Source organism: Cheilinus undulatus, linkage group 18 (genome assembly GCF_018320785.1).
Source record: "Cheilinus undulatus linkage group 18, ASM1832078v1, whole genome shotgun sequence".
Taxonomy (NCBI): domain Eukaryota; kingdom Metazoa; phylum Chordata; class Actinopteri; order Labriformes; family Labridae; genus Cheilinus; species Cheilinus undulatus.
Genome location: NC_054882.1, coordinates 9,359,605 through 9,385,944, shown reverse-complemented (window position 1 = coordinate 9,385,944; position 26,340 = coordinate 9,359,605). Strand labels below are relative to the sequence as shown.

General features: G+C 40.0%; 2 protein-coding genes across 2 annotated transcripts in view; one reads left to right on the top strand and one right to left on the bottom strand.

Annotated features, from left to right (window-relative positions):
* The window catches only part of LOC121526144 (transcription factor IIIB 90 kDa subunit-like), a 178,264-nt gene that overhangs the window by 115,751 nt on the left and 36,173 nt on the right, over positions 1-26,340 (bottom strand). The window contains exons 7-11 of the mRNA XM_041812554.1: positions 9,927-10,076; positions 6,292-6,385; positions 6,006-6,132; positions 4,399-4,438; positions 3,642-3,749 (exon numbers count right to left, since the gene is read on the bottom strand). Of these exons, the coding sequence (XP_041668488.1) occupies positions 3,642-3,749; positions 4,399-4,438; positions 6,006-6,132; positions 6,292-6,385; positions 9,927-10,076 (519 nt within the window). The remainder of the gene's footprint in view (positions 1-3,641; positions 3,750-4,398; positions 4,439-6,005; positions 6,133-6,291; positions 6,386-9,926; positions 10,077-26,340) is intronic.
* On the top strand, positions 17,660-23,816 carry LOC121526145 (BTB/POZ domain-containing protein 6-B-like). The gene is made up of 4 exons (XM_041812555.1): positions 17,660-18,613; positions 20,742-20,832; positions 21,093-21,211; positions 22,197-23,816. The coding sequence occupies exons 1-4, from the start codon at positions 18,204-18,206 to the stop codon at positions 23,227-23,229; spliced, it is 1,653 nt and encodes a 550-aa protein (XP_041668489.1). The 5' UTR covers positions 17,660-18,203; the 3' UTR covers positions 23,230-23,816.

The window sequence follows — 26,340 nt, the reverse complement described above, 5'->3', positions numbered from 1 at the left end:
CTATTGGGAGATAGGGCTGATGGCAGAGGTCTGCACTCTCTGAGTGCTTTTCTAGTTTTAAATGGCTTTATTTTTTTCTGGGATTAATAAATCAAAATTGAACTAAGTAATAGCACTAGTTAACTGTTGTGCTCATGGTGGATTAATGTTTGGTCTTATTGCTCTTTTTGTCAAGGGATAAAAACAAATGAATCAGCCATAAATGAATAAAACTCAATTGACTGATTAACTGATCGAAATTCTATCTTTTACTGTTAATTTCTGTTCCTCTGTGTAAAAAAAAGTGAAAGAAAAGTTGAGTTTTGACTTCTTATTATTAATAAATTTGCCTGAACAGTCTATTAAATGTCAGATGATAATGATAAATGTTAGCAATCAGAATGTCTTGTAACTAAAAAGGTCACTCAACAGTGACAAAGTGGGAGCTAGAGCACCTATTTTCAGTCATTATGAGCACAGTTAGTCTCACCTTTACTGCTGTATCTTATACAGTTCCTGACTCCTCGGTTCTCTCGGCTGATTGAATAAGCAGCAGAGAGCTGCAGTTTATGGTCAGACTGTGTAATTAGCTTGCTATAATTATATATGAGAGTTTCCTGATTCCCATGCTACTAATTAAAACTTATTAATGGACGAAACATCATCACTACATTCAGAACAACTACTCTAGCAATAATGTAAGATACTGACATAAAATGCCAAGGGTAAAATTAATTTATTTTGTTTTCCCAGTCAGAAAGGGAAATAAAAATGGTGATAAATAATCACAGACAGACACAATAATTGCTTCTTGGTATCTAATTAAAAGTGTCCTTTAATCAGCGATAATTAAAAAGTCCAAACAAAAAAAACCTCAGCCCACAAGACAGAAAAGAAACTCCGTTATCAGTTTAGGAAGAAACAAAATGCCGTCGGATCTGAAAGCAGCTGGAAGAGCAACACGGCTGAAATCAGTGACAGCCCGCAACCCCCGCTGTGTGAAAACAGAGGGGGACGATGAGCGTGTGTGTGAGAGAGGGAGAGAAACAGAAACAGAGCGAGACAGAGGGCCAGAGATAAAGAGCCAAAGGTAGAAGCAGATAAAGAGACAGAGTGACAGGGAGTCCACTCCGATGTGGGTGCTCCTCTCTGGGTGGGCCGCCTGTTTGTGTTTGTGTGTGAGCACTAACAGGTGCTCTGGCTTCACAACCTTTCTAAATAAAAGCATCATTAAACATTAAAATGCTGCTGTTTGCTCTTGTTATGTTTTTATTTGGGCATCCCACTTCATGTTAAACTTAACAGCTGTCTCTGTTATTGTGCTATAATTATTTTAATGCTGTGACACATCATTTAAGTCCTCAACTATCGTGTTACAAAATCATTAACAAGTCTGCAGCAACAGCCACTCACACCAAAATGTGTCTGTGATGATTATTACATAACAGATAACGGCACAGTTTAATGAATAATAAGCTGAGAAACAAATTTTCTACTCTTTGATCCACTTTAACAGAGCAGTACAAGACGAGGAGTTTGACCTAAAGCCATTTTCTTATCAGAAATAAAAGGTTTGATCGCTTTTATGGTGGCAATTTTATGATGTTTTAGTCTAGTCAGGATATGATTGTGAAACTCATTTCAACTTGATGAGTCAGTGCTGTATTCTGAGCAGCAAATTAGCTTCATAATACACTGATTTAAGCATTTTACTTTGCCTAATACAGTGGTAACTGCTGTGCAAAAAGCATTCTCTCTCCCCAAGTTTCACTCTTCGGCTGTCCAATCAAATAAAAGCAAAAAGGCCCAAAAATAATCTAAAAAAAAGGGATGCCCTGATCAGATCCTTGTATGGGACATCGGTCTGATCCTGACTCAGATAGCTAGATTGAGTAATGGGCCAATCCATAAGGCTGATATATAAGGCTTAATTCTATGCTCTTCGATGTTTACAGCAAGTGCATGCATGACTATGAATTTAGACAAAGGCTGATGGAACAGGACAAACTTTGTGGGCTGCCTTGCAAAGAAACAAGTAACTTCCCAGTGATGTTTTGAAAGGGACAAAACCTGGAACCATGGTACACATTTTGTCATCGTGTTAATTATGTGCCTGATCTCTGCAAAAGTGATGGAGAACATTTAATATCAGAACTAATGGACTGGAAGAAGGTTAGATTTACTACAGATACCTATGAGCTATGATGCTACCTCACAGTGTGATGCTCCTGGCCAAAGGCTAAAAGTTATTACAGATCACATACCAGTGACTTCATTCTACCTGTCATCAAGGAAATTCTTCATCAGTAAACTAAAGTGTAAGACTTTTAAAAAGAAATGAACAATAAAGGATTGCACAGCTTCAGCTGCTGTAAAATGAGGTACAACAGCTTTCCATCCGCTGAATCTGTGTTGGGGTTGTAAAAGGGTGGAGGGAGATGCAGAGAGAGGAGAGATGCAGAAAGAGAGAGGTTAAGGATTCAGAAAAAGGGAAGAGGAGAATATAAGGAGACAGACGCAGAAAGAGACAAGAGGGAAATGCAGAAAATGAGACGAGTTAGATACAGGGAGAGAGAGAAGTAAGATGCAGACACAAAGAAAATGGAAATGCTTTGTAACAGAAGAAAGAAATGTAAAAAGAAGAAGGAGATGAGGAAAGAGAGAAGAGGCGAATGCAGAAAAAAGAGAGGGAGATGAGGAAAAAGACATTAATGATCCACAAAGACAGAAGGGGAAAAAGCAGAAAGTGGCGGAGACACAGGGAGAGACAGAGGGATATGAAGAGAGAGACGAGAGAAATATAGACAGAGAGGAAAGGGTAAGGGCAGAAGAAAAATAGAAAAATGAGAGCAGAAGAAGATGCAGAGCAAGAAAAGACAAAAAGGCAAAAAGAAGGTGCAGAATGAGAAAAGAGGGAGATTGAGACAGAGATAGAAGGGAAATGCAGAAAAAGACAAAGGGAAATATAGGAAAAAGAGAAAATGAATATGCAGGAAGAGAGAAGCAGGAAATGCAGAAAACGAGAGGGAGATGCGGGAAAAGAGACCAGGGAGATGAAGTAAAAAAGATGTTCATGATTCAGAAAGACAGAAGAAAATGCAGGAAGTAGAAAGAAGGGGATAAAGAGAAATGAGGGAAATGCAGATGGAGAGAAGAAATGCAAAAAGAGAGAAGAGGGGGATGTAGAAAGAGTAAACAGGGATATGCAGATTGAGAAGAGGAATGCAGAAGTGGAGATGCAGGAAGACAAAAGAGTGAGATGAAGAGAGAAATGCAGAGAGAGAAGGGAAATGCAGAGTAAGAGCAGATGATTCATAGAGAGAGGAGGAAAATGCTGAAAGAGAGGGAGACACAAAAAGAGAAAAGAGGGAGATGAAGAAAAAGGGAGGGATGGGCATAAAAAACAAGAGAGAGAGAAGAAGAGAGGAGAGATGCAGAATGACAAAAGTGGGAGATGCAAAAAAATTAGATATAGAACGAGAAAAGCACAACAGAAGAAAGTGGAGCATTCAGATGCAAACAGGCAGAGCAACATCAATGATTGAGATAGATCCTGTCTAATTTTCTTATATTTGTGTTTGATAGGAGACTGAACATTCTGATCTTAGTATTAGTATCACTAAGAAGACATGGAGAGGACCAATAGTAAGTTAACAACATACCGTTCTGTCCTGCACTTTCTTTAGAGTAGGCAGCATAAACTCCTCTAAGTTTGGGTCTACAGCTCTCCAGCTCTGCATCGATTTCATCCTGGTAGCTTTGAATTTCATCTGTTGAAGACAAAAATTAAAAACAGGGTAAATCAGAGTGAGTCTTGACCTGAGCTGCAGTTTGTGCATAACTTAGTGCATTCTGCTTGAAATTATTCAGCCTTATTCAGAAGTTTTAACCTGCATTGGCTTTCAAACCAACTCTCATTAGACTATCAGGTTCTTTGCAAACTTGGCCAAAGTTACATGAAACTCTGAAAAGTTGAATTTGAAATGCAAATCTTCCTAAAAAAAGACTGCAGAGGATACACACAGGAACACAGGAAAACAGAAATTATACTTGTTCTGTGTTCTTGGTCCTTTGAAAACTGGTTACCCTTAAATTACACATTCTGAAATTGCAATATCATATGTTAGTGCTGTAGCATAATGTTTGCTTAATTATATGTTGTACTGGGGTTAAAAAGAGGCCCATTTCCTCTGCATGCATTGCAGCGCTTTAGCTGATTTCTTCACTTTAACCATCCACTCTGATCTGTATTTAGCCTATGTCAGAAGCACATTATGAAAGTAATGAAGAAGCAGATCAAATGCAATGAAACTTTTGTCTTTGCAAAATTATGCTGAAAAACTGAAAGCAAAGCAAGCAGCCCCAGAGTCAAAGTGTCTGTGATGTGTTGGCAAACATACAAGGACATCGCCTTCATACCTTCAACATCACCCATCTTTTTCTTCAGCTCAATCTCCAGCTAGAGGGAGAAAGACAAAAGCGAGAGGTTGAATCAAAGAGTGAAAGCTTTTCCCTGATCCAACACTGAGAGCAGGGTGAAATGATTACACAGAGAAACGTCTCTGAATAACAGAACATCACAACACGACGGCTGTGGGTGGTTGACAGATGCTGCCTTTTCTTCCAGGAGTACATTTTCTTCCTAAAAGTACAAAAGCATCAAGTCTGAGTTTGAATTTGGTGCTGTTGGCATGAGATGCAGATGAAGAAGAGAATGCGGTGAGTGACAAACACACAAAGTCTTTTCTGTGAAAGTTGATGTGAACAAAAATATTTTTCTTCGGCCTTTTAACTTCAAGAAACCCTTTACATTCATGTTTTAACTCCATAGTGAGAAGCAACTAAAAGCCAAGGAATAACAGGAATAAACTCTTAAACAAACTCAACCACTCATCAAACTCTACCTTCAAGTTTTCAAAGCTTTAAACCAAAACTTATGATCGTAAATAAACACTGGTACTGAGTGACGGAAATCAACAGCAATCTAACGATTGAACTCCATCTGCATGATTGGTCTCAAACTAAAAAAAGAAACAAGAGAGTTGTGCTTAATTTCCAAAGCAACATAAAGTTAAACAGAATCCAAAGGTTGTCACAAGCAGTTATTTGTTGAACCAGTTCTCTAGTGTGTGGTGTCAAGACAAACATTTTACCAGCAGCAATCAAGTCTGAGCCTCTCGAATCTTTGAGTGTAAATATCAAACATATTTGATACAATATGATACAATATAAACTGACATGATGAGAAATAATTCACGATACCATGTGTATGTATGTCAGTACGATGCAATATGATACAACACGATACAATTCCATGCAATTGGATAAGATAGGTTACAATTAAGGGCTGAATGATAATGGTTTTTCAGGACCGATATCAATCATTATTAATGCATGAGACCAATAACCAATGTTTGCTATTGATATGCATTTGTTATGACAAACACAATGTACTGCATGTTAGAGAATTAAGGAAAAAAAACAATATAGCACTAAGTCCATCATTGTGAGAAACAGAGTAGACTAACAATGCCTCTGAAGCTCACTGATTAATGCTCTGCACCTCGTGTGTTTAACCTTTACAGGAAACAGAGTGTATTAACATTAAATCTAACTAAAACCAAAATGTTCCTAAGCAGAGGTTCTCAACCTTTTCAGCTTTGATTCTGCCAGAATTAGATAAAAAGCCCAGCCTGCTCTCCCTCTGTGATTTGTGGACTAACAGCACACTGATCTTTGACTCTTTCTACTTTAGAGGTTAATATCCTTCATTAATTATTGGAGAAAGCCTTAGGGCAGGTGTAATCATCAAAAAATATAAGATCAAATTTTAATAATGCCTTAAGGGGAAACAGGTAATTTCAAAAGCAGCATAATTCATCAACATTTATAAACACCGAGAAACCGAGGACAAACCGAGGCTGTGAATGTCTCTTCTTCCAATACGCAACATTGGAATCTTAAAATTTGTGCTCTTTTTAAAACTCACCTGATTTTTGTGTTATAGTGGACATAAAAATCCATACCTGCTGTGCTTTTTTCTTCCTTAGACCTTCTTTAAAGCAGGGAGGGTCACACTCCTGGTCAAGATCCACCTTCATGAACTCTTCGATGGTCAGTTGACTAGTGGGCGTGTCCTCAAACTCTGTCAATCTAACAGGAAATGGTTCAACAGGGAGAGTGGAGTCCAAATTATTAATTCAATACCTGAAGACACTTTTGCCATCTTAAACCAAGTTAATTACCAAAGTGGTAAGCTTTGAAACCAGATAAATCCAAAACAAAAAAAAACGCCAGGCATTTGTTACGCACCTTTTTCGTAGCGTGCTTTCACACACTTTTACAATGCTGACAATTTCTTTGAGGGTTCGACGAAAGTTGTGCATACGAGCAGCAACAAGAAGAGCTAAAAAAACACAAGAAGATGATGTTAAACAACGTTCAAACTGGGAAATATTATTTCACTCAATCAATCGATTTTCATTAGTATTGTGGTAATTCATAACCAATGGTATCTCATGTCACTTCACACACTTGAAGTGAGACGGTGGTGCAAACGGGCGGTTCAGCTCAGTTTCTTCACTAGCTGCCGTGCCGATTTTAAAATGTCATCTTTGTTATCGTTGTGATTTCCTGTTTGGTATTTTTGTGTCATGGCAGCTGGTGCTCTGCGGTATAGTGATCCTGCAAGACAGTTTTCACCTGCATGACAAATATCCAGGTTTGTGGATAATGGCTCTCATCATGGATCACTGGAGCCCCAAAGCCTTAGAAATTGCTTTGTAACAATTTCCAGGGTGAAAGATGTCAATGATTTTTGTTTCTGTTCTTGAATTTCTTTAGCGGGATGATGTGTTGCTTTCTGAGATTTCTTTCAGTTTTTGAGGATTTGGACAATGACACAAATTTTACATTTTGATTTGATTTGGATTGGATTTTATTTGAAATCCACTGATTCAATGGATTTACACAAGATAATAACAATAAGTTTAAATACAGATCCAGAAACGCAGTCAGCTTCTCTTGACCAAAGCTTATTCAAAATGGCTTGAGGCAATATGGAAAACTGTTCTGTGGTCACATGAATCAAAATTTGACTTTTTTTGAAAACCACAGGCGCTGTGTCCTAAAGAGGAGAGGGACCATCCTGCTTGTATCTGGGCATAGTTATGTGCCTGCATCTCTGATGGTATGGGGTTGCATTAGTGCCTATGGCGTGGGCAGCTTACACATCTGGAAAGGCTCCATCAATGCTGAAAATTATATAGAGGTTTTAGAGCATCTACCATTTTCTACTATTGTGGTAGTAAAAGATGTACAACAATAATGTGTTGCTTCCCAAATATTAAAGACCCCAACTGTATTATTAAGCTTCCATTTTAACATGTACTGATACACACAGAGATAAAACATAGAAAGGCAAGGATTTAGCCTTACAGTCTGATGTCGTTTTTGGTTTTAAGGTGTCTCTGCATGATCACCTTTAACTCTACAGGACAGATCCTACAGGACAACAGCCGCCCACACACAAAAACAGTTAAAAAAGAAGGAGTAACAACAACACTAATATTATGCAATGAAACTCAGCGCGAGCCTTGAAGGGGAACACTTATATAACCGTCATTAGAGTTGCCTCGCTCAAGAGCCTGTTAAAAGATAGATGCATGCTCCTACTTCTACATGCACACTCCTAACAGCCTTTAGGAGTGAAGTGGTGGCTTTTAGCTTGCCTGAAGACTTCTCAAACACTTTCCTGCTCTCACCTTGAAACCACAAACCTCCACAAGAGTTTTAGTTACTTTTCTTAATGCAGAGATAACCATAGCCTGAACATGATGCAAATCCTACATCTCTACCCTAAAGACATTTCTGCAGATGCATGTTTCTCATTCACCATCAGCGGTATTTGCATCATATTTGGGAACAAACTTTTCCATCTGACTCTATCCCTCTCAATGATTCATGATAAGCAATTAATTATTCAGGCAATGCAGCAGAGGAACAGGGAAAGACGAAAATTGAAACCGTGAGAGTAAACATGCAGGGAGCAGAGGAGGCCAGTGATTCCATTTCAGGACGCCTCGGCTGGTGATGCATCAAAAGCGAGTGTATTCAGGTTGACAGAAACAGAAACGAAGCGAGGGGAGAGGAGCTTTGAGCTCAGCTGTTTCACATCAGCTCACACAAAGAGCGTGATGGGCAGGGTGTGAAATCAGCACCAGACAAACTGTGGTAGGTTTAGGCAGGTGCTGGCAGGTTTGCCTCACCCACAAGTGTCTTTGGTGGACAATCAGCAAACGCCCAAATCCATCTGGTAACTCCACTGCCAGAGAACACTCAGGTTCAGAGCTACAGGATCATTCTGTGGATAAGCCCTTCCTGTTCAAACCTTCCTTGACCTGGGGGTGATGTTCATGTGCAACATTATTGATCAGTGAAAAAGGAAAATTCTCATTTCACTCGCCTCCTACAGGAAGAGATCAGAGGTCAGGGTTCTGCTATTGTGTACAATGACCAGAGCAGCTAGGGCTGGTTAGGAGTTTTTGAAAGGCTGTTAGAGGAGTAAAGAAGCTGATTTAACCCTGTGAGGATGTGCCAAAAAGCTGCTGTTTAAACCGGACAACCCCAATTCCAAAAAAGTTGGGGCGCTGTGTACAATGTAATTACAAACAGAATACAATGGTTTACAAATCTCATAAACCCATATTTGATTCACAGTAGAACAGAAGCAACACATCAGATGTTGAAACAGACATTTTACCATTTCATAAATTTATCAGCTCATTTTAATTTTGATGGCAACAACACATCTAAAAAAAGTAGGGACAGGATCATGTTTACCATTTTGTAGCAACTCCTCTTCTTTTAGCAACAGTCTGTAAACCTGAGGAAAGTGAGGAGACCAGTTGCTTGAGTTTTGTGAGATGAATGTTGTCCCATTCTTGTCTGATGTAGGATTCTAGCTGCTCAACAGTCCTTTAAGTCTTTTTTGGTTTTATGTTGTTCCAAATGTTTCATTATGGTGAAAGGCCTGCAGCCAGGCCACTTCAGCACTCAGTCTCTTCCACTGCGAAGTCATGCTGTTGTGATGGATGCTGTATTCGAGTTAGCATTGTTTTGAAATATGCAAGGCCTTCCCTGAAAGAGCATTTGCCTGGATGGGAGCATATGTTGCTCTAAAACATCTACTTTTCAGCATTGATGGTGCCTTTCCAGATGTGGAAGCTGCCCACGCCATAGGCACTAATTCAACCCTGTACCATCAGAGATGAAGGATTTTGAAATGTGTTCTGATAAAAAGCTGGATGGTCCCTCTCCTCTTTAGTCCGAAGGACACAGCATCCGTGTTTGCAAAAAAGAATTTAAATTTTTGCTCCAGCCGACCACAGAACAGTTTTCCATATTGCCTCAGTCCATTTTAATGAGCTTTGGTCCAAAGAAAACAGCTGGATTTTAGTTATTTGTCATTATGTGATTATTTAAAGTGTAAAGCACTTTAAATCACATTGTTGCTGAACTAATCTATGCAAATAAACTTGACTTGTGCTACAAATGTCTGCAGAAGGAAAAGAGCAAACATATGAGAACAGCAGGTATTAGTGTGGAATATTTAAACGGGGCAGGGTGATGACGTTTTCCATGTTGTCACTATATTGCCCAACCTACAGGGAGTTTGAGTCAGGCTAAAGTTAATACCCCGTGTGAAGTTAAAGTATGAAAACCCTATAAGTGTGAAGAGTACAAGAGTGAAAATAGGTATTCAAAAATCAAGGTGGTTTAAATCTCATGCTACACTGTCATGTTAGCTCACATGCTAATATAAACTAAAAGTGACTATTTTGCAATCATTTGATTCAGTTTAAAAGTTAGATGTTGCTAATTACACTCACTTATTAACAGTGCATATATAGGATAACCAATACAATGCAATCTCTGTGAACGGTTACCTGCTCCACAGAGTCCTGACGGCCTTCTCCCTGTGTGCATCCAGTCCCTCTTCATCCTCTGCACCAGCCTCATCGCCGTCATTGAGACTTCATGATTTTTTTCTCCAAACTCCAACAGCTGAGCAAAGCGGGGAATGTACAGGCACGGGTCTGCAGGGACAGGAGAGTAGTTTACATTCTGTGAATTCGAATGAAGACTTATCAGATGTATGTGATCGTGTAGGGGCATGTTCAGATTGTATCTCCTGCATTTGTTTGTTTCTGTGTTTATATTCCATTTACATTTTTATTGCACTACAAAGACAAAGACAGAGAACATGCACAACACAAACACAACACAACACAACACAATACATTACAAATGCATTACATAACAAGGACATTTTGCCAGGGATCGCAGATTAGATTACATAAATAGGATAGCCTGTTTAGTAAATCATTGTAGCTTTTCCTTATGGGCTGTTCTGTCTTCCACTTGCAAGATTCAGGCACTCACTTACTGCACAGGCTTACTTTTAGCATAAATAAAGAAAAAACTCCTAAACTAAATCACGTCCATCTTCTTTATTCAAGAAGTTTTTGTTTTTAAAAATTCGTTGGTGTCAAAATACCAAATTTAAAAGGATTTTTAAACCTATAAGAAAGTTAAGACGGACAAAAAAAGGTGAGGTCTAAATATTTAGAGCTCCCTCTGCTGGACAGCTGTGGTATAGGTCATAAACCCTGCCTCCTCCATGTTATCAGATGGGACAATGTGTCACACTATGAAGTTGAAATTCATCTTAAATCATGTTTTGTCAACCCTGGATTAATTATAACCAAGATGATTTACTACCAAGAGTTCATTTTTCACAACTTTTTTTTAATGTTCTATTTCTATACTCTGTCTCCTTGCAGTGTTCTCAACTAAATCATCAAAGTGGAAATTAGCCTTGCAAATCCATTAGATTGGCCAGATTCCATGCCTGTCATCAGGCAGATCAGTCTTACAATCTGAAACGTCTGTGCCCAGTCTGAGAATGGACAGACCAATCAGTGTCATTTAAGGATGGGGTTTAGTTGTACTGCAAGCTGGTATACACTGGCAATTAGTATGGCTATTAGCTTAGATGTAGTTATACCAGAGTGGCAGTTTTTATCAGAACTGGACAACATTTCTTTATAAATAGAAGAGCAAAGAACCACACTGACAGCTTTTCTGCATGGAAAACATGTTTTTGTTCTTCTCCTGACCGGTCTCTGTATGATTTTGCGATAGCTACGGGTGGGGTATAGTTGCACCACAAGCCAGTACACAATCACTCCTGATAGAGCGAATAGCTCAGATGCTCTTAGTGGAAAAGTTGTTTTTGTTCTTCGAGTTTTCTTCACCAGCAGAAGCCTCATAAGTAGTTCGCAGTGATAGCATCTGCTCTGATTGGCTCATAATGAATGACAAGGACAGGATGTTCACCTGATTACCATCCAAGGTTTTTCCAAAGGTTCTGCCCTTCCTGAACACAGACTATGGGCTGTTGCTCTGATAGATGTGAGACATTTCCAATCTGTCAGGTCATGTTGAAACGCAAGGAAAATTACAGTCTTTGTCACTCACTACTGTTAAAATAAACTTGCATTTATGAAGACTCTTGTTGGAAACCAACAGAAGTTTTCAGCTTCTTTTTAACAGGTGGATTTCTCACCAGTACGCAGGGTTTGTTCTGAGCTGGGTAGAAAAGCCTTTGCTTATTTTACTACATGGCATAAGAAGAATAACTTGCTGAACACCCTACATCTAAAAATCTAGTTTCATTGGATCATTCTAAAAATAAGACCATTTAAATAAAAATGTGATTGCTTTATTTAGATGTTTATATCCTTTTCTTTGTCTCTCATGTTTGTACGTCATGTTTGTTGTATTTTGATGTTCCTCTGGTTTGCTGTCTTTCCTCGGAAAAAGATCTTAATCTCAAGGGACCTGTTAAGTCATGGTAAAATAAAAAGGGATGGGGCGTCAAATCATCAGTTCCATCTGCCAGCTTCATTCCAAGTATATCTGGGCTCAGAATAACATCACAAGCCCAACATGGCAGCCCCCATCAGGGGAATTGTGGCTTCACTTTTTAAGATAGAGGGAACAGAGATGAACTGTCCATATTAATACACAGTCAATGTATTTGTGCATGTGATTGTGGGAGCATCCTCACCTCAGGTTATATCACATAAAAGTGTTTAGTACCCATAAATCCACACTTTTTTCTGTAAAAAATCCTGATTCAAGATTCAGACGCTCCAATGTTGGTGGAGTGTCTGAATCTTCAATCATGTGCTCACTTTAGTGCTCGTATTGTTCTGTATTCTATTGTTTACTACTGTTTGTTAGCTTTACACTTCCTGCGAGATTCATGCATTTTAATCCCTTGTAATATGAACATCCAGCTTTGGTATAATGTGTTATTAACTGAAAAACATGGCAGTCTATCAAACTACAGTTTCAGGGACATATCAAATCTGTTCGGCTCTCCTGCCCAGCTGCTAAAACCCTCTCAGGATGGCACTTTATTGGACAGACATTTGGCCAAACAGCCTGCTTGTATGTTCATGTGACTTTGTTTACAGGCCCGCTTTGCTTCTGTCTAAGCAGGAAGTAAACAAAAAAGCAACCAAATCATTTCCTCTGCTTTGGTTCAGACCAAAGAAAATCCAGTTTCTTCTTTGACCAAATACCCTGCTTTGAATTCATTCAGATTTAAACATCCCTGCACCTGTGAGCCTCCCAGTAAAACCAGTCTCCTCCTGCTGGCTGCTAATTAGCTCCACTGGAGAACTTGAGGATTAGCATTTAGCTCAAGTGTGCCTCCAAGCAGCCTGTTTCTCATTCAGCGTCTCCGTCCAGATTTTCGCAGCTGGCGAAAGGATTTCAATGGGCAGCTTTCCAATCACAAGCTCGCTCCTCAACCCCCTTTTTGCTTCTCAAATGTCTGTGAGAAACTCTTACAGTGTAGTATATCATAAACTTTATGGAAAATACTGTGGATTCAGCTAAGAAGATGAAAACTGCACACCTGCTTTTGTCATGAAGCAGCCTGGCAGGGGTCCAGCTGGAGAGAGAATTTTTATCCTTAAATTTATTTCACTTTGCTAGAGAAGCTCATTTAAGAGAAAAATTAGGAGGAATCATCTTTCCAGCGTGGCCAGGAGACAAAAGAAGAGCTTCATGCTCTGGCTGTGACAGTGGAGTCGAATATCTTTTGAAGTCAGAGGCTGCATTTAAGGAGCAGTCCAGTGGAAAGCTGGTAGAGCCAGCTGGTAATAAGATCCAGGCTGACCCCCCCCTCTCCAACACACATGCACACAGACCATGTAATGATACGTCTGCAGCACTCGCCGTCACTGCTCCAGGTTTCTGCTAACACTCAGCCAAGGCAAGAATGGTTGTCACGATACCAAAATTTCAAACTTTGATATGATTCTAGTGAAAATACAAGCATATCAACAAGAAAAATACACGTCCTAGGCATCCAGTGTTTGATAAGTTCTTGTTTTTAAGTATTAAAACTTGTAGAAAAACTCCTGCACACCGTCTAAAATGCGCAAAAAAATTGACAACATTCCCATACAACCCTTCAGGCAAGCTCTCCATGGCAAAAAAAGAGGCTGTTTAAGGTTAAAAAAATCCACCTCAAATTCTCTTTCACTGTTGAGCAGAATTAATCTGTGATGCTCAAACAGCCCAGGAGTCGTTCTGTGATGGAGAGCAATGGTTTGCTTTATTTCTGTACCCACTTTACCTCGACCCGGCTCGCCTACTTCTACTTCTGTTCCCCACTTTAAACAGAATTACTCCGACCACCCCCAGAGAAAGGCCGTGAACTTGCTCCATTCAATCAAATGCAGGAGTGGGGACGCATGAATAGTATTAAAGTGTTATCATTCAGCTGCGGGGAAGCTGCGCCCTTCCCTCAAAACCCCAAACTGACTCAGAGCTGTAATGGATTCTGGACTATTTTTTGTTCCTGTGGTGGTATGAGATGGTCTCTGTTGTCTTTTCTGTAGTGGACCTGTCTCTGGCAGCTGGAGCAATAAACCTCAGCCCATCCAAACCTGACATCAGATTGATGATGTTTTTACAGCAGCGAAAGCTGTCAGATTTAACTGAAGCTGCTCTGAATGCGGTACATTTTGAAGCTACTTGTTGGGCCAGTTATCCATAGAAATATCTAAGATGTTATGTCAAAGCACTATCACTGTTCTATGACAATGAGTTAGATGTAACACTTTAAAAGTGTATATTTGTCCACATTTCATGCAGTTAAACTACACTGTCAAAAGTGTTTATTGTTTTACAAAATGACAGAGTTGCAGTAACTCTTGAAAATCTGTGGCATGGTGGGTCTCCCCCAAGGTTATAATAGTTAACTAAAACTAACTAAATAACTAAGGCTTGAAGAAATATTTTGGTTAATTGAAACTAAATGAAAAAACTAAGCTTTACAAAAAAAGAAATTATAGTGCACTTACAAAACTAACTAAAATAAAATAAAAATAATGACAAAATATCCTTAGTTTTAGTCTTTGACACAACCATACTGACTGGCACATACCCCCAAGTCTGGGGAGTTTAAAATTGCCTGATTTGATTGGTTAAGACTTCACAGTGGTACTTTTACACCTGAATTTGCACTGAAGCATCATCTAAAAATAAATAGCCGGTTACAATATGTTTTTTAAAAAGTATGATGTTCCCTCAGCCAAGACATCCATCCAAAAAGAAAAACTAAAATAAACAGTAAAACTAATAATAACGAAATTAAAAAAAATGCATTTTTACAAAATAAAAACTAAACTCAAATTGAATAAAGCAGAGTCAACCTCATAGGAAGGCAATGAATATTGATTCAAAATTTGCACTGTTTCCTTTAGAAGCACCTAAAGTCACAGGCATGAACATTTACTCTGGTTAAAACTTACTTATGTAGAAGTTATAAAGTACTGATTTCAAAATGTGCGCAAGTGCCCCAAAAACTACTCAAATACAGTAATCTGAGTACATGTAAGTCTCTACAAAATAAAGTCTACATTAAGCAACAGGCTTTGTTCACTGGGCAGCATGCGGCTATTACTGGTCCTCTTCTCTGAACTTCAGCTTTCGATCAAACTCACACAGATTTGTCTGCCACTCTTTTAAAATAGGGTTTTATGGACCTCAAGGGGTCCATGAAGGGTTCCAGGGAACAACGAGTACTTTATTTTCAGGTTAATTCCATCGAAAATTATCACAATAACAAATGTGCATTGATGTTTCTCATGAGTATTATCAGCCCTCTTTAATAAAACCACTGAGAACACAAAAATGCATGGGAGAGTCTGGGAAATGAGGGTTCGTGTAGTTTAAGTTGTGTTTTTATTGGGTTCTTGACATGCGAAGTTTTAGAGCTAGGGATGCAGGATGTGGATTTATTTTTTCTGATACCTGATGTGACGATGCTTCCTAAATAATTTTAGCAGATATGAATACAACTCAGATATATTCACACCTTTTTTGTCCTTACAAAGTACCTACAATAGTACTACAAATAACAAAAACACATATTCTTCAAATTCTATTTCTATTTCTAAAAACTTCATCTGAGGTAGAAGATTTCTTGGTTCAGCCTAAATGTCATAAACTTAATTCTTTATCTTATAAAGTGAAACGCTGTGGTAAATTCAGACACTCTACCAGTATGTACAGCAGAAATTTTCAGATCTTTCCATAAGATTATTTATCAATAATAAGTAGCAATAATGTGCCAATAATATTGTGCATTCTTGTTAAGCACCACAGTTTTCAAACAATTTAAATCCGTCAACACTGCACTTACAATATCAACTAAATGCTCCCATTATTGAAAAGGTTGATGCTTCAGTAAACATTAGTAAAAAAAAAAAAAAAAAAAAAAAGCTGTCTTTGAAATAGACTTTAAAATAAATAAGAAGTATTTTATGTACCTTAATAAAGACTGTACAGAGGGGCCAGAGTCTGGGGACCCCCACTTTCCCGAAAGATGGTTGAGGCATAGTTGAACATAGCTGTGCCAATCCAGAATAATCATGTGCAGTTATATTTTCAGGGTTTTCAAAACAACACTCTGATTTCAGCATAAATCTCACCAAATGACCATGTTTGTATTATACATTTAACTAATTTTATGCATATTTATTTTCATTAAAAAATACGTACAGTATAAAATTTGAAATCATTAGAAGTATTATTTGATTGTGGGAAGGCATCTGGTAGCCTGCTCGACCCCCACTTTGAGAACCACTGCTATAGACTAACACTGTGTATGTTGCTTTTAAAGGGGTAGTAATTTACTTTATTTCAAAAGCCTAAATAATATGAAGATAAATATGTAATAAGACACCAAATCTGAATGAACAAATATGGACGCTTGGAGTAGCTGCTGAATAAAAGTGAGTGGATTGTAAATATTTCTCTGGCTTCTGAATGATGGTTTTATATCACACTGTGACAATGATGATTGATTTTTATTAGTATAAAGGGGTGGTCATTCTTTTCAAATGATGCCATGAAGCAGCGGAGAACTCTCCTTGGGGGGCAGGTAGAAAAATGCTACCCAGAAGTCCATGTTTTCAGCTGATTACAACTTTACCAAGCCTTTAAAGTGTGAAAATGAAAACATTCTTAATTCTTAAGTTTCTTTTGTGTGCCAAAAGTAGTGAAATATTTAGTCAAAATAATAATAAAAAAAAATCACAGAGAAAGCAGCAGGAAGGAAATAGCCTCTGCCTAAAGCCTGGACGAGCCGCTCCTGTATGTTCCAATGTGGTCCAGTTTGGTTGAGCTCAGTTTTTCATGGTTAGGCTCATTAAACTCTGATCTTATGTTTCACCAACCTCCAGCTTCACTTATTGTGACAGGACTCTCAGTCAAAAGAGATCCAGATCATTTGGCTGAGCTCAGCAGAGCTGGTTCCCTTCATCTGACTAGCTGACGCTAGACGCTAGGAGGTCAGCAGGACTGAGTAATTTGTGATATTGATCGCTTCCATGCCAGGGAAATCATTCAACCTGAAGTCAAAATCACTTTTTTGTAAAGTACTCAATGCATATGGAAATATTCTGATGATAACTGCAGCATCAAGATCCACTTAGACATGTTAAGTACAAACTTTCCTCTCTTCCTACTCATTCCTAATGGCTGCTCCACACTTCCTGACCCCCAAGGCACATTCTGGATCACGTGATTGCAAACAACCAACTGTAAACTTTATATTGTCTACTAATGACAAACCTTGTTTGTGCACCACTAATAATCCAGAGATAACTGCTCCAAACGCTCCAAGCATATTAAATTCGCTAGGACTGATAATGTTGTATGTATTTAACTGACTTTCATGTCTTTTCTAAATCATTTTTGGTGTCAAAACTTCAGTGGTGTTACTTTTTGGTTGTTTACAACAACACTTGAACTTTTAACACGGTATTTCCACGCATTACTAGTACAACTTCTGTCAAAGTAAAAGCTTTAAGTACTTCCTCCGCCACTGCAGGGCTGGAGGGTCATATTCAGCCGACCTTCTTTTTAATTTTATTTTTATCCCACCACCGGCTCTAATCAGCGGGACGGAGGCGGAGCGGCAGAGCTGGTGACGCATTCTGCGGAGCTGCTGGAGGAGGCGCCTCTGCTCTCCTTACGTCACAGCCGTGCGCGTATCTGATTGGTCCTCGGCGAGCTCTGGGCGTCCGAGTAGATCACGACGAGAGGGAAAAAAAAGCAGAAAAATGAAGCAGACGTTAAAAACTCCCGACAAATGACTATTTACTTCGGATGTGAGCGGCCGCGGCGGAACAACGGAGCTGGCTTCGCCTCGGTCGACAGTCCGTGCGGAGAAAGAAGGAGAGATATCAGTGAGGATTAACGCAGAGGCGGGTGGGAAAAATAGGAAGGACTTGAATACCAGCTGCGACTATCCGGATTACCCACTCGCTGAAAAAGGGAAAACAAGCGGACATTTCTCAGTCCGGAGAGGATGAGCTGACCGACAGGAAGCAGAGGAAAACAGCGTGTGGTTTAAGTTGGAGGCAGAGGAGGAAACGGACTCAAATGGGCCTGGATATTTCTGTTTTTATGTTGTGTTAACTTCGCTGCCGATGCCGATTAAAAGCGGTGTTGAAGGAGCTGAATCTCACTCAAAAAACGGCTGATTTTACCCCCATAGTGTTAACATTTTCAGCCCGCTAAAGATTCACTCCACAGGATACTAACACGAAGAAGATCAGCTGTTTGTGCCGATGCCAACGGCAGACTGCAGGTTGCTCCATCATGGCCGGATCATGAGGTGTTTGACTTATCTGCTCCTACTTCCAGAAACACTGAAAAAGTCCAAGAAGGTCGGCAAGCTCCCGGGCAGGCTGCCGTTATGTTATGAGATCCTGACCCTGTCCCTGACGAGCAAAAAGAAGCAGCAGCAGAAACAGAAGGAGAAGATGGCTGCGGAGTTGTACCCCGCCGCCAACACCAACAACACCAATCTGTCCAACGGCACCACGGTGGCGGACACCGAGAAGACCAAGGAGGTGCAGGTGAGCCAGGCCAGCAGCAGCAGCAGCGCGGCGACCACCCCGACCACCCAGCAAAACATCAACAACAACAACGTCGATCCACCCAGCTGGCAGTGCAGCCACCCCACACTGAGAGAGAGGTAACCCCGACTAGTACCATCTGCTAGGAAACGGCATGATTGTCACAAGCTCGTGTGCAAAAATCAACAAAAACAATGAAGTGAGGACAGCAAGCTGACAGCAGGTTACCTTAACAGTATTACAGAACGACAGCCAGAGAAAGACAGAAAAAGCACAATAAAAGTGCAGTAAGGTCACTTTATCCTTATTTTTGGAGGACACTACTCCTGCAGCATCTACTTACGGAGCTGTTTGGCGTAGTAAGTCAAATATGCACCACAGCTAGGGCTGGGCAACATGGACCAAAAACATATCTTTAGCTAAATGGTAACACACGATATATAAAAGTTTATCATTATAACAGAACCATCAAATATGACACCACTCTAGTGAAATCAGACTTACTGAGTCATGTTTGATACAACAGCATCAAGGATGGATGTCTCATACATTCGTTATTGCACAAAGACATTGGCAACATTTCCATGTATTGAGATTATCATCAATTTCATATACCTTTGAATAAAATCCATTTCAAAATGATATCTTTGCAGTGTTTTACACTTAAACTGTATCAAAAAATACAGAAACTTGATGATCCTTTATATTTTTAACAAAAAATGCACAAAAAGTTGGCAACATGTTTATATATTAAGGTTTTCAACCATTTTATGCACTTTTCACCAAAAAATTAAATGGTAATATCTGCATTACTGTATGGTTCAATTGTATCAAAAAGTGTAATAACTGAATGATCTTATATATTTTTAACAAAAAACTGCACAAACAAGTTGGCAACATTTCCATATATTGAGGTTATCAACATTTGTCTAAACCTTTGAATATAATGTGGTCCAAATATTGAATCTGCCTTATTTTACTGAGCAATGTATCTAAAAGTACAGATATTTTTACAGTAAGAGAGAGCACTCTGTCTAAATTGCACAAACACATTGGCAACATTTTCAGAGTTCTCATCAATTTTCCACACTTTGGAATGTATGTTTTAAATGATAAATCTGCTTTATTTTACTAATCAACTGTAGAAAACATACAGAAACTTAATGATCTTTTATTCTATTTTTTGCAAAAAGAGAGAGGGGGAGCTCTGTCTTCATTGCACAAACCAGTTGGCAACATTTGGCAAAGTGGGTGGAGCTCCTTGCCGGTGTGCAGGAGCCTGCAATTTTTGACATTAAAAAGCAACAAGTTGCCAAATATTGGGTGCTTGTGACTTATATTATTGTTTCTATGGTATCAGTCTTCATTTTATTTCATTTTTACTAAAAAAAACTCCAAAGTAAAATGAAATAATGTTCCATTTAGACCAATCACATAACTATCCTGTCATCTTTAAGTATATAACTATTGGATTTATAACCAAGCATTTGCTCTAGCCCCTTTGTAGACAAAACAAAACAGACATAAAGTACATCAGTATAAATGATACTGTTTTCTACCATAACTTGACTGAGAATACATCTTCATTAATTAGAACTTGATAAGTTGCCCAACCTCTATCATAGCATAACTTTGAGTTGCATTTCCTATCTTGTAACTCTAAATGATTAGATGCTAAAGATATAAAATCACCTTTTAAGTGAGGACAGTTTACTTTTAAGTAGCAGTCTGTTTTTAGGGAAACTTCCTACAGCAACTACTCCTTACTTTACTGTGATTGTTATAATCAACATTGACATAAATGTTAAGTTGCATGCTCTGCCCAGCAGCAATAAGCTGATTGATGCCTTTTCATAACTGATAAATAATGTTAATGTGCTTTTAAGCCAAAATGAACAAGATCTGAATGCTCCATTATCTTACTTGTGGTGATATTCTTGTTTACTTGCTTTTTGTGATACTATAAAAAATATCTGTTGGTTTTGGAGTGCTTCACTAGGAAAACAAACCATTTAAAATGCCTCAGTTGGCTCTGGAAATTTGTGATGGATGTTTCTCCCAAATTGCAAAGAAACAATCAGCAGAAATCAATGATGAAAATGCATGAGTTTGTGCCATACGAGTGTTGCTACCTCCTCTCCATATCTATGAAAATAACCAGTGTCTCCAGGCAAAAAGAGTGTGGGAGGACTTGATGTTATACAATAATTGATTGGGGCTTATTGGTGAAACCTTCTCTGCTTTTAGGAATGCCTTGATGTTTAACAATGAGCTCATGGCTGATGTCCACTTCATTGTTGGCCCCTTGGGGGGATCGCAGAAGGTTCCAGCACACAAGGTAAGAATATTTCACCTCCTGTTAGAAACATCCTGGGGTTCTTTTATAAGTAAAACAGAAACGATAACATAAGTGAGCTTTGTTTATTTTTGTTTGGTTTAAATGTCTGTTAGATGAGTGGAGAAGTTATGTGTGGCTGCTGCAGTGCTACTGAAAAGGATTGCTGCCACTTTATTGAACTTAGCAAAGAAGAGTGATTCTGTTTGCATGTGTCTCTGACGCATCTGTCTGCTCCTCCCTCTCCCCTCCCTCCCTCTCAGTATGTGCTGGCCGTGGGAAGCTCCGTCTTCTGTGCCATGTTTTACGGCGATCTGGCGGAGGAGGAGTCTGAGATCCATATCCCAGATGTGGAACCTGCTGCTTTTCTAATTCTGCTGAAGTAAGCCACTCACCATCCCTCACACACAGCCAACCAGAAGGAGAGATGACAAGCGCAGTCAGTGTCACTTCAAAGCATATTATTACTCATCCAACGCTAAGCAGAGGCGAATGCCAAAATGCTGGGAGCGCCAGAGAGCAGTGGCAGCAGCACACTGCTCTGTAATTGCTGGTTTTCTCAGAGCTCTTTGTCCAACTACAAACATTTTTTTCCCTTTTACTCATCCACAGCCCAATCATTTTCTTGGAGGGGAACATATGCAGACTAGTAGTTATAAATAATCTGCCTTTGTTGCTCATTCAGTTGAAGAAACTAAGCCAGCCTCATACACGCTTTAGTGTGATTCCTTTTGAGAAAAGGGTAGGATGTGTTAAGTCGTCTTACTGTCCTCTTTTGGAGGAAAACAGATGATTGGGATTTAAAGAAATGAATACACGCAACAGTCTTTTGAAGGACCAGCCTCCAAATTTTCATACTAGGTATTAATATGTGGTACAATGTCAAAGAAACCGTCAAAGCACCATACAAGGGTTGTCAAAAGATACTTATTTGATCATGCCAGAGGCAGGCAAAGGATGTTTAAGGAACAGGGGCAAAAATAACAAAAAGGGCACCTTATGTAGTCTGGGGAGGACCTGTGCACATTTTTTGCACTTGATATGTTGCATCCTAGTTGTATACTAGAGGGCACTTTTTCAAGTTCTGCCTTCTAAGAAGGCACTAAAGAGGGCTCTTTGGTCTAGTTCTGCTCATTAAAATGGGCATCCTAGAGGGCACTTTGTCAATTTTTGTCGATTAATGTTCTTTAAGGGGTTTTTTGTAATTGTTTGCCTGTTAAGAAGGCACCAAAGGGGACACTTTGTCAAATTTTGCCCACTTTTTATCATAATTATCTTCCAATAGGGTGTTTTCACAGATTTTTTTCAAACCTATGGGTACACAGTGGTTCATGCAGTTATTTAAAGGTCATTCATCTATCTTGCAGGTACATGTACAGTGATGAAATCGACCTGGAAGCAGACACGGTGCTGGCCACCCTGTATGCTGCAAAGAAATACATTGTTCCTGCGCTGGCCAAAGCCTGCGTCAACTTCCTGGAAACGAGCTTGGAGGCTAAGAATGCCTGCGTTCTGCTCTCCCAGAGCCGCCTGTTTGAAGAGCCCGAGCTGACTCAGCGCTGCTGGGAGGTGATCGACGCTCAGGCTGAGCTTGCGCTGTGCTCTGAGGGCTTCTGTGAGATCGACCTGCAGACGCTGGAGATCATCTTGCGGAGGGAGACTCTCAACACCAAGGAGGTGGTGGTGTTTGAGGCCGTTATGAACTGGGCCACAGCAGAATGTAAGAGACAATGTATGGCGCCGACAACCCGAAACAAAAGAGAAGTGCTGGGTAAGGCACTGTTCTTAGTGCGCATCCCCTCCATGACCCTGGAGGAGTTTGCCAATGGAGCTGCTCAATGTGATATCCTAACACTGGAGGAGACACACAATGTGTTCCTGTGGTACACTGCGGCTAAAAAGCCCCAACTGGACTTCCCTCTGTCTGCAAGGAAGGGATTGTCGCCTCAGAGGTGCCACCGCTTCCAGTCTTCGGCCTACAGGAGCAATCAGTGGCGCTATCGAGGCCGGTGTGACAGCATCCAGTTTGCTGTGGACAAGAGGATCTTTATCGCTGGACTGGGGCTGTACGGGTCGAGCGGGGGCAAAGCTGAGTACAGCGTCAAAATCGAACTAAAGAGACAGGGGGTGACCCTGGCACAGAACCTGACTAAGTTTGTGTCTGACGGCTCGAGCAGCACATTTCCGGTGTGGTTTGAGCATCCTGTTCAAGTAGAGCAGGACGCCTTCTACACGGTGAGCGCCGTGCTGGACGGGAATGAGCTGAGCTATTTTGGTCAGGAGGGTATGACGGAGGTGCAGTGTGGGAAGGTGACATTTCAATTCCAGTGCTCCTCCGACAGCACCAACGGGACTGGAGTACAGGGAGGACAGATCCCAGAGCTTGTGTTCTATGCATAAGCTGCTCCGGACTGCTGATGGAAATTATCCTCGCCTCCCAGCCTTCAAAGTAATGTAGCATTAAAGACACTTGACTAATGTCACACTAAATGGCCTGGTTAGTTCTTTGAGAGACTATTTTAAAAGCCAAGGAGCTCTTCTTTTATCTTATTTAATTTAATGTTATTTTTCTTATTTAAATTCTCGGTTAACGTTATTTGCTCTGATGCCTGTGTTCAAAGGCTGCGGCTGCTGTAGAAACAACATAATACAGTGATTTGTGGTTATGTAATCAAGCTGAGCTCCACAACTGGAATAAGTAGGGACTGCTTCAAATTGTGTAATTGCAAGTCTATATAGGATGTTGTTGCTAGAGTCTGAGCAGCAGTATTACACAAGGAGCAGAATTTATGTAGTGTTATGATTCTAAATGCAAAAAAAGTAGAAATCTTGTTGTTTTGCACTTGAGAGGATGGCCTCAGAAATATTGTGTCTTTTGTAAAATACAATTTAACTGTTAGCAGCTTGATGCTGTTAAAGATGACCAGATGTGTTCTGTACAAGAATGCCTATACACCTGATGATAAAACATAAAGGTTATAATGTGATTTGAGTCGCAGATGTCACATTATTATGGTGCCTGAGTGAGGGGAGTGGGGATTTGAGGGGCTGCAGCGCCCTCTGGTTACTACTGGGGGAACTACACCATGGTTTGATGGGAACAGGACGTTCTTGCAGCTTCAGGTGGATTTTTTTAATGGGTCTCATGTACAACATAGAGCCTTACAGTGTCATAGTGGACCCTAAACAGGAGCCCTTTATTAAAAAGATGGTTTTAATCATTTTTTACAGGAAAGCCAGAAGAACAGACAGAAAGCTTATGGTGCATTTGGGTTTTTTTTGTCCTGATCTGGAGAAACAGACTCTGATCTGACAGTATGAAGAGGACAAATGAGAATGAAGAGAGCAGACCATGCATTAGAAGTCTGTTTCCTCATGTACTGCTGGAAACTATGGCATTTAGATGGATATTACATGTGCAGAAGTATGTATTTGAGACAGCTGATTCAGGAAATGAGTGAGAGAGCCCTCTTCCTCATCTCACAACCATAATCCTGCTAATCTGTCTTTCTGAATTTACCAAAGATTACAGAACTATAATACTCAATAACTACAGTCATTTTAAGCCAATTATAAAGGGAATATGTAGAGATGCAGGATTTTATCCAAATCAACAGATATCAGCTTCAAAAGTTAAATATTGTATCAGCAGATAAGAACATTTCTGCCAATATTTATGGCCGATAAATCAGCTTTTACATATCTGCAGTATAAATCATATCAGCCTGAATTATTAGAAAAATGTACTACTGTACCATCAGGTATTGGTAGAGGTTCCAAAACTTTTCAGCCTGCAACCCCCAAACTAGGAATCTGGGGACCCCCACCATCTCAGGGCGTGGTTAAAGCATAGCTGAACACATTCAGGAATAGTAGTGCGCACATTTACATTTGAGGATTTTTTAAATATTACTGTGATTTCAGCTTTAATATCCTCTGTGACTATGGCTGAATGGGCTCAATGCACGGCAGGGGGTGGCGTATTTCCGGTGGAAAATAAGGCCGCTTCACAACTTCTGCCCATCGATACGTGCTAAGCCAAAACGGAATCTAAACCCTCCTATACTGCCTTAATTTGTCAGTTTCATTGTTTTTTTTTGTTTCGATTGTTGTTTGTGTTTACTCTATCGTCATCGCTTGGCATCCAAACATGCTAAAATGTTGTTCTAAAAACAGGTTAAAAGCACCTCTGGACATTGTTGCTGCGTGCTGCAATGTACATCTTCAGCTAAATTTAACTCGTCACTGACAGTCAGTTAAGGTAACTCATGCAAACAGCGAGTAAACTGCAACGAATTTGCCATCATACGCCCTTCTCTTCTCCCGACTGGAAGTGTGGGAGCGGTCTAATGCCAAATGTGGAAGCAGTTCATGCATAGAGTCCATTGTGCAAATTTTATGCATATATTTACATCAATGGGTAATACATGCAAATAAAAATCATACAAAAATGTTCCTTGCTTTTTCGCAAGGCATCTCTCTACCCCCCCCCCCATGTCTCACAGTGGGGGGGTCCCAACCCCCACTTTGGGAACCACTGGCCTAGGGTGCCACACACTCAAGGGGCCCACCATGAGCCCTGACCATTATGAATGAGCCCAATGTAAAACAACTACCAGACTGTCTACTTCACCCTCTCCTCTTACAGCTCTGCTTTACTCAGCCTCTCTTTGCAATGGAGACAGCTGGTGTTTTTACCAATAAAAAATTGGAATACACCAATATTGGCTAAAATTACTTTGGGAATATCGGTAAAAATCCAATATCACAAATCCCTAAAATATGTTATCAGGATGTCTGGTTCTATTACTGCAAATGTAAACATTTGCTGCCCTGTCATGTTGTGCAACTATTTCTCACAAGAAAAACAAAATAAAAGAAGTCAGCCTAAACTCAGGGAACTGTGGTAACATTCAGTATTTCCAGGCAATAAGCAGCTATGCATTACACGATAATCGTACGGATTTTCGGGCTGAATCCTCCTGCACAAAGTCGGCAAAGGCCCAATAATCGGATGGTTGTGGTGAACACAGATGACAGCCGAGCAGATACGAGCAGACTTGTGACTCGATACGGAGGAATAGCCAATCCTGAAGCAGGCTGACCGAAGGAGGAAGCAAAACAAAAACAGCCATGGCAATGACAGTAAACAGCAGCGCCATAGACAGCACTGATAAAAGGGGAGCATAAAGTTTTATGTATGTCAGAAATGGAGTAGAAACTTGTTGATTTGTGGCAACATAAGTATTTAACACAGTGAAACAGACCACAGATGAACTGACAAGGGAGAGGAACTGGACCGAAATGGCAGCCTCAATGGACTTAGTGTGTAGCTAACAGCTAACCACAGTAGCTTCTTCACTGTAGAGTAAAGTTTGACTGTGAAAAAAGAGACGAGACCAGGCCAAGACTGAACAGAATCTCCTAGTGTGTGGTGTGCTGAATTGATCCTCTCATTCTACACAACACAGTACACAAACAAAGCCGTAAAATCAGTGATGATTTGTCACC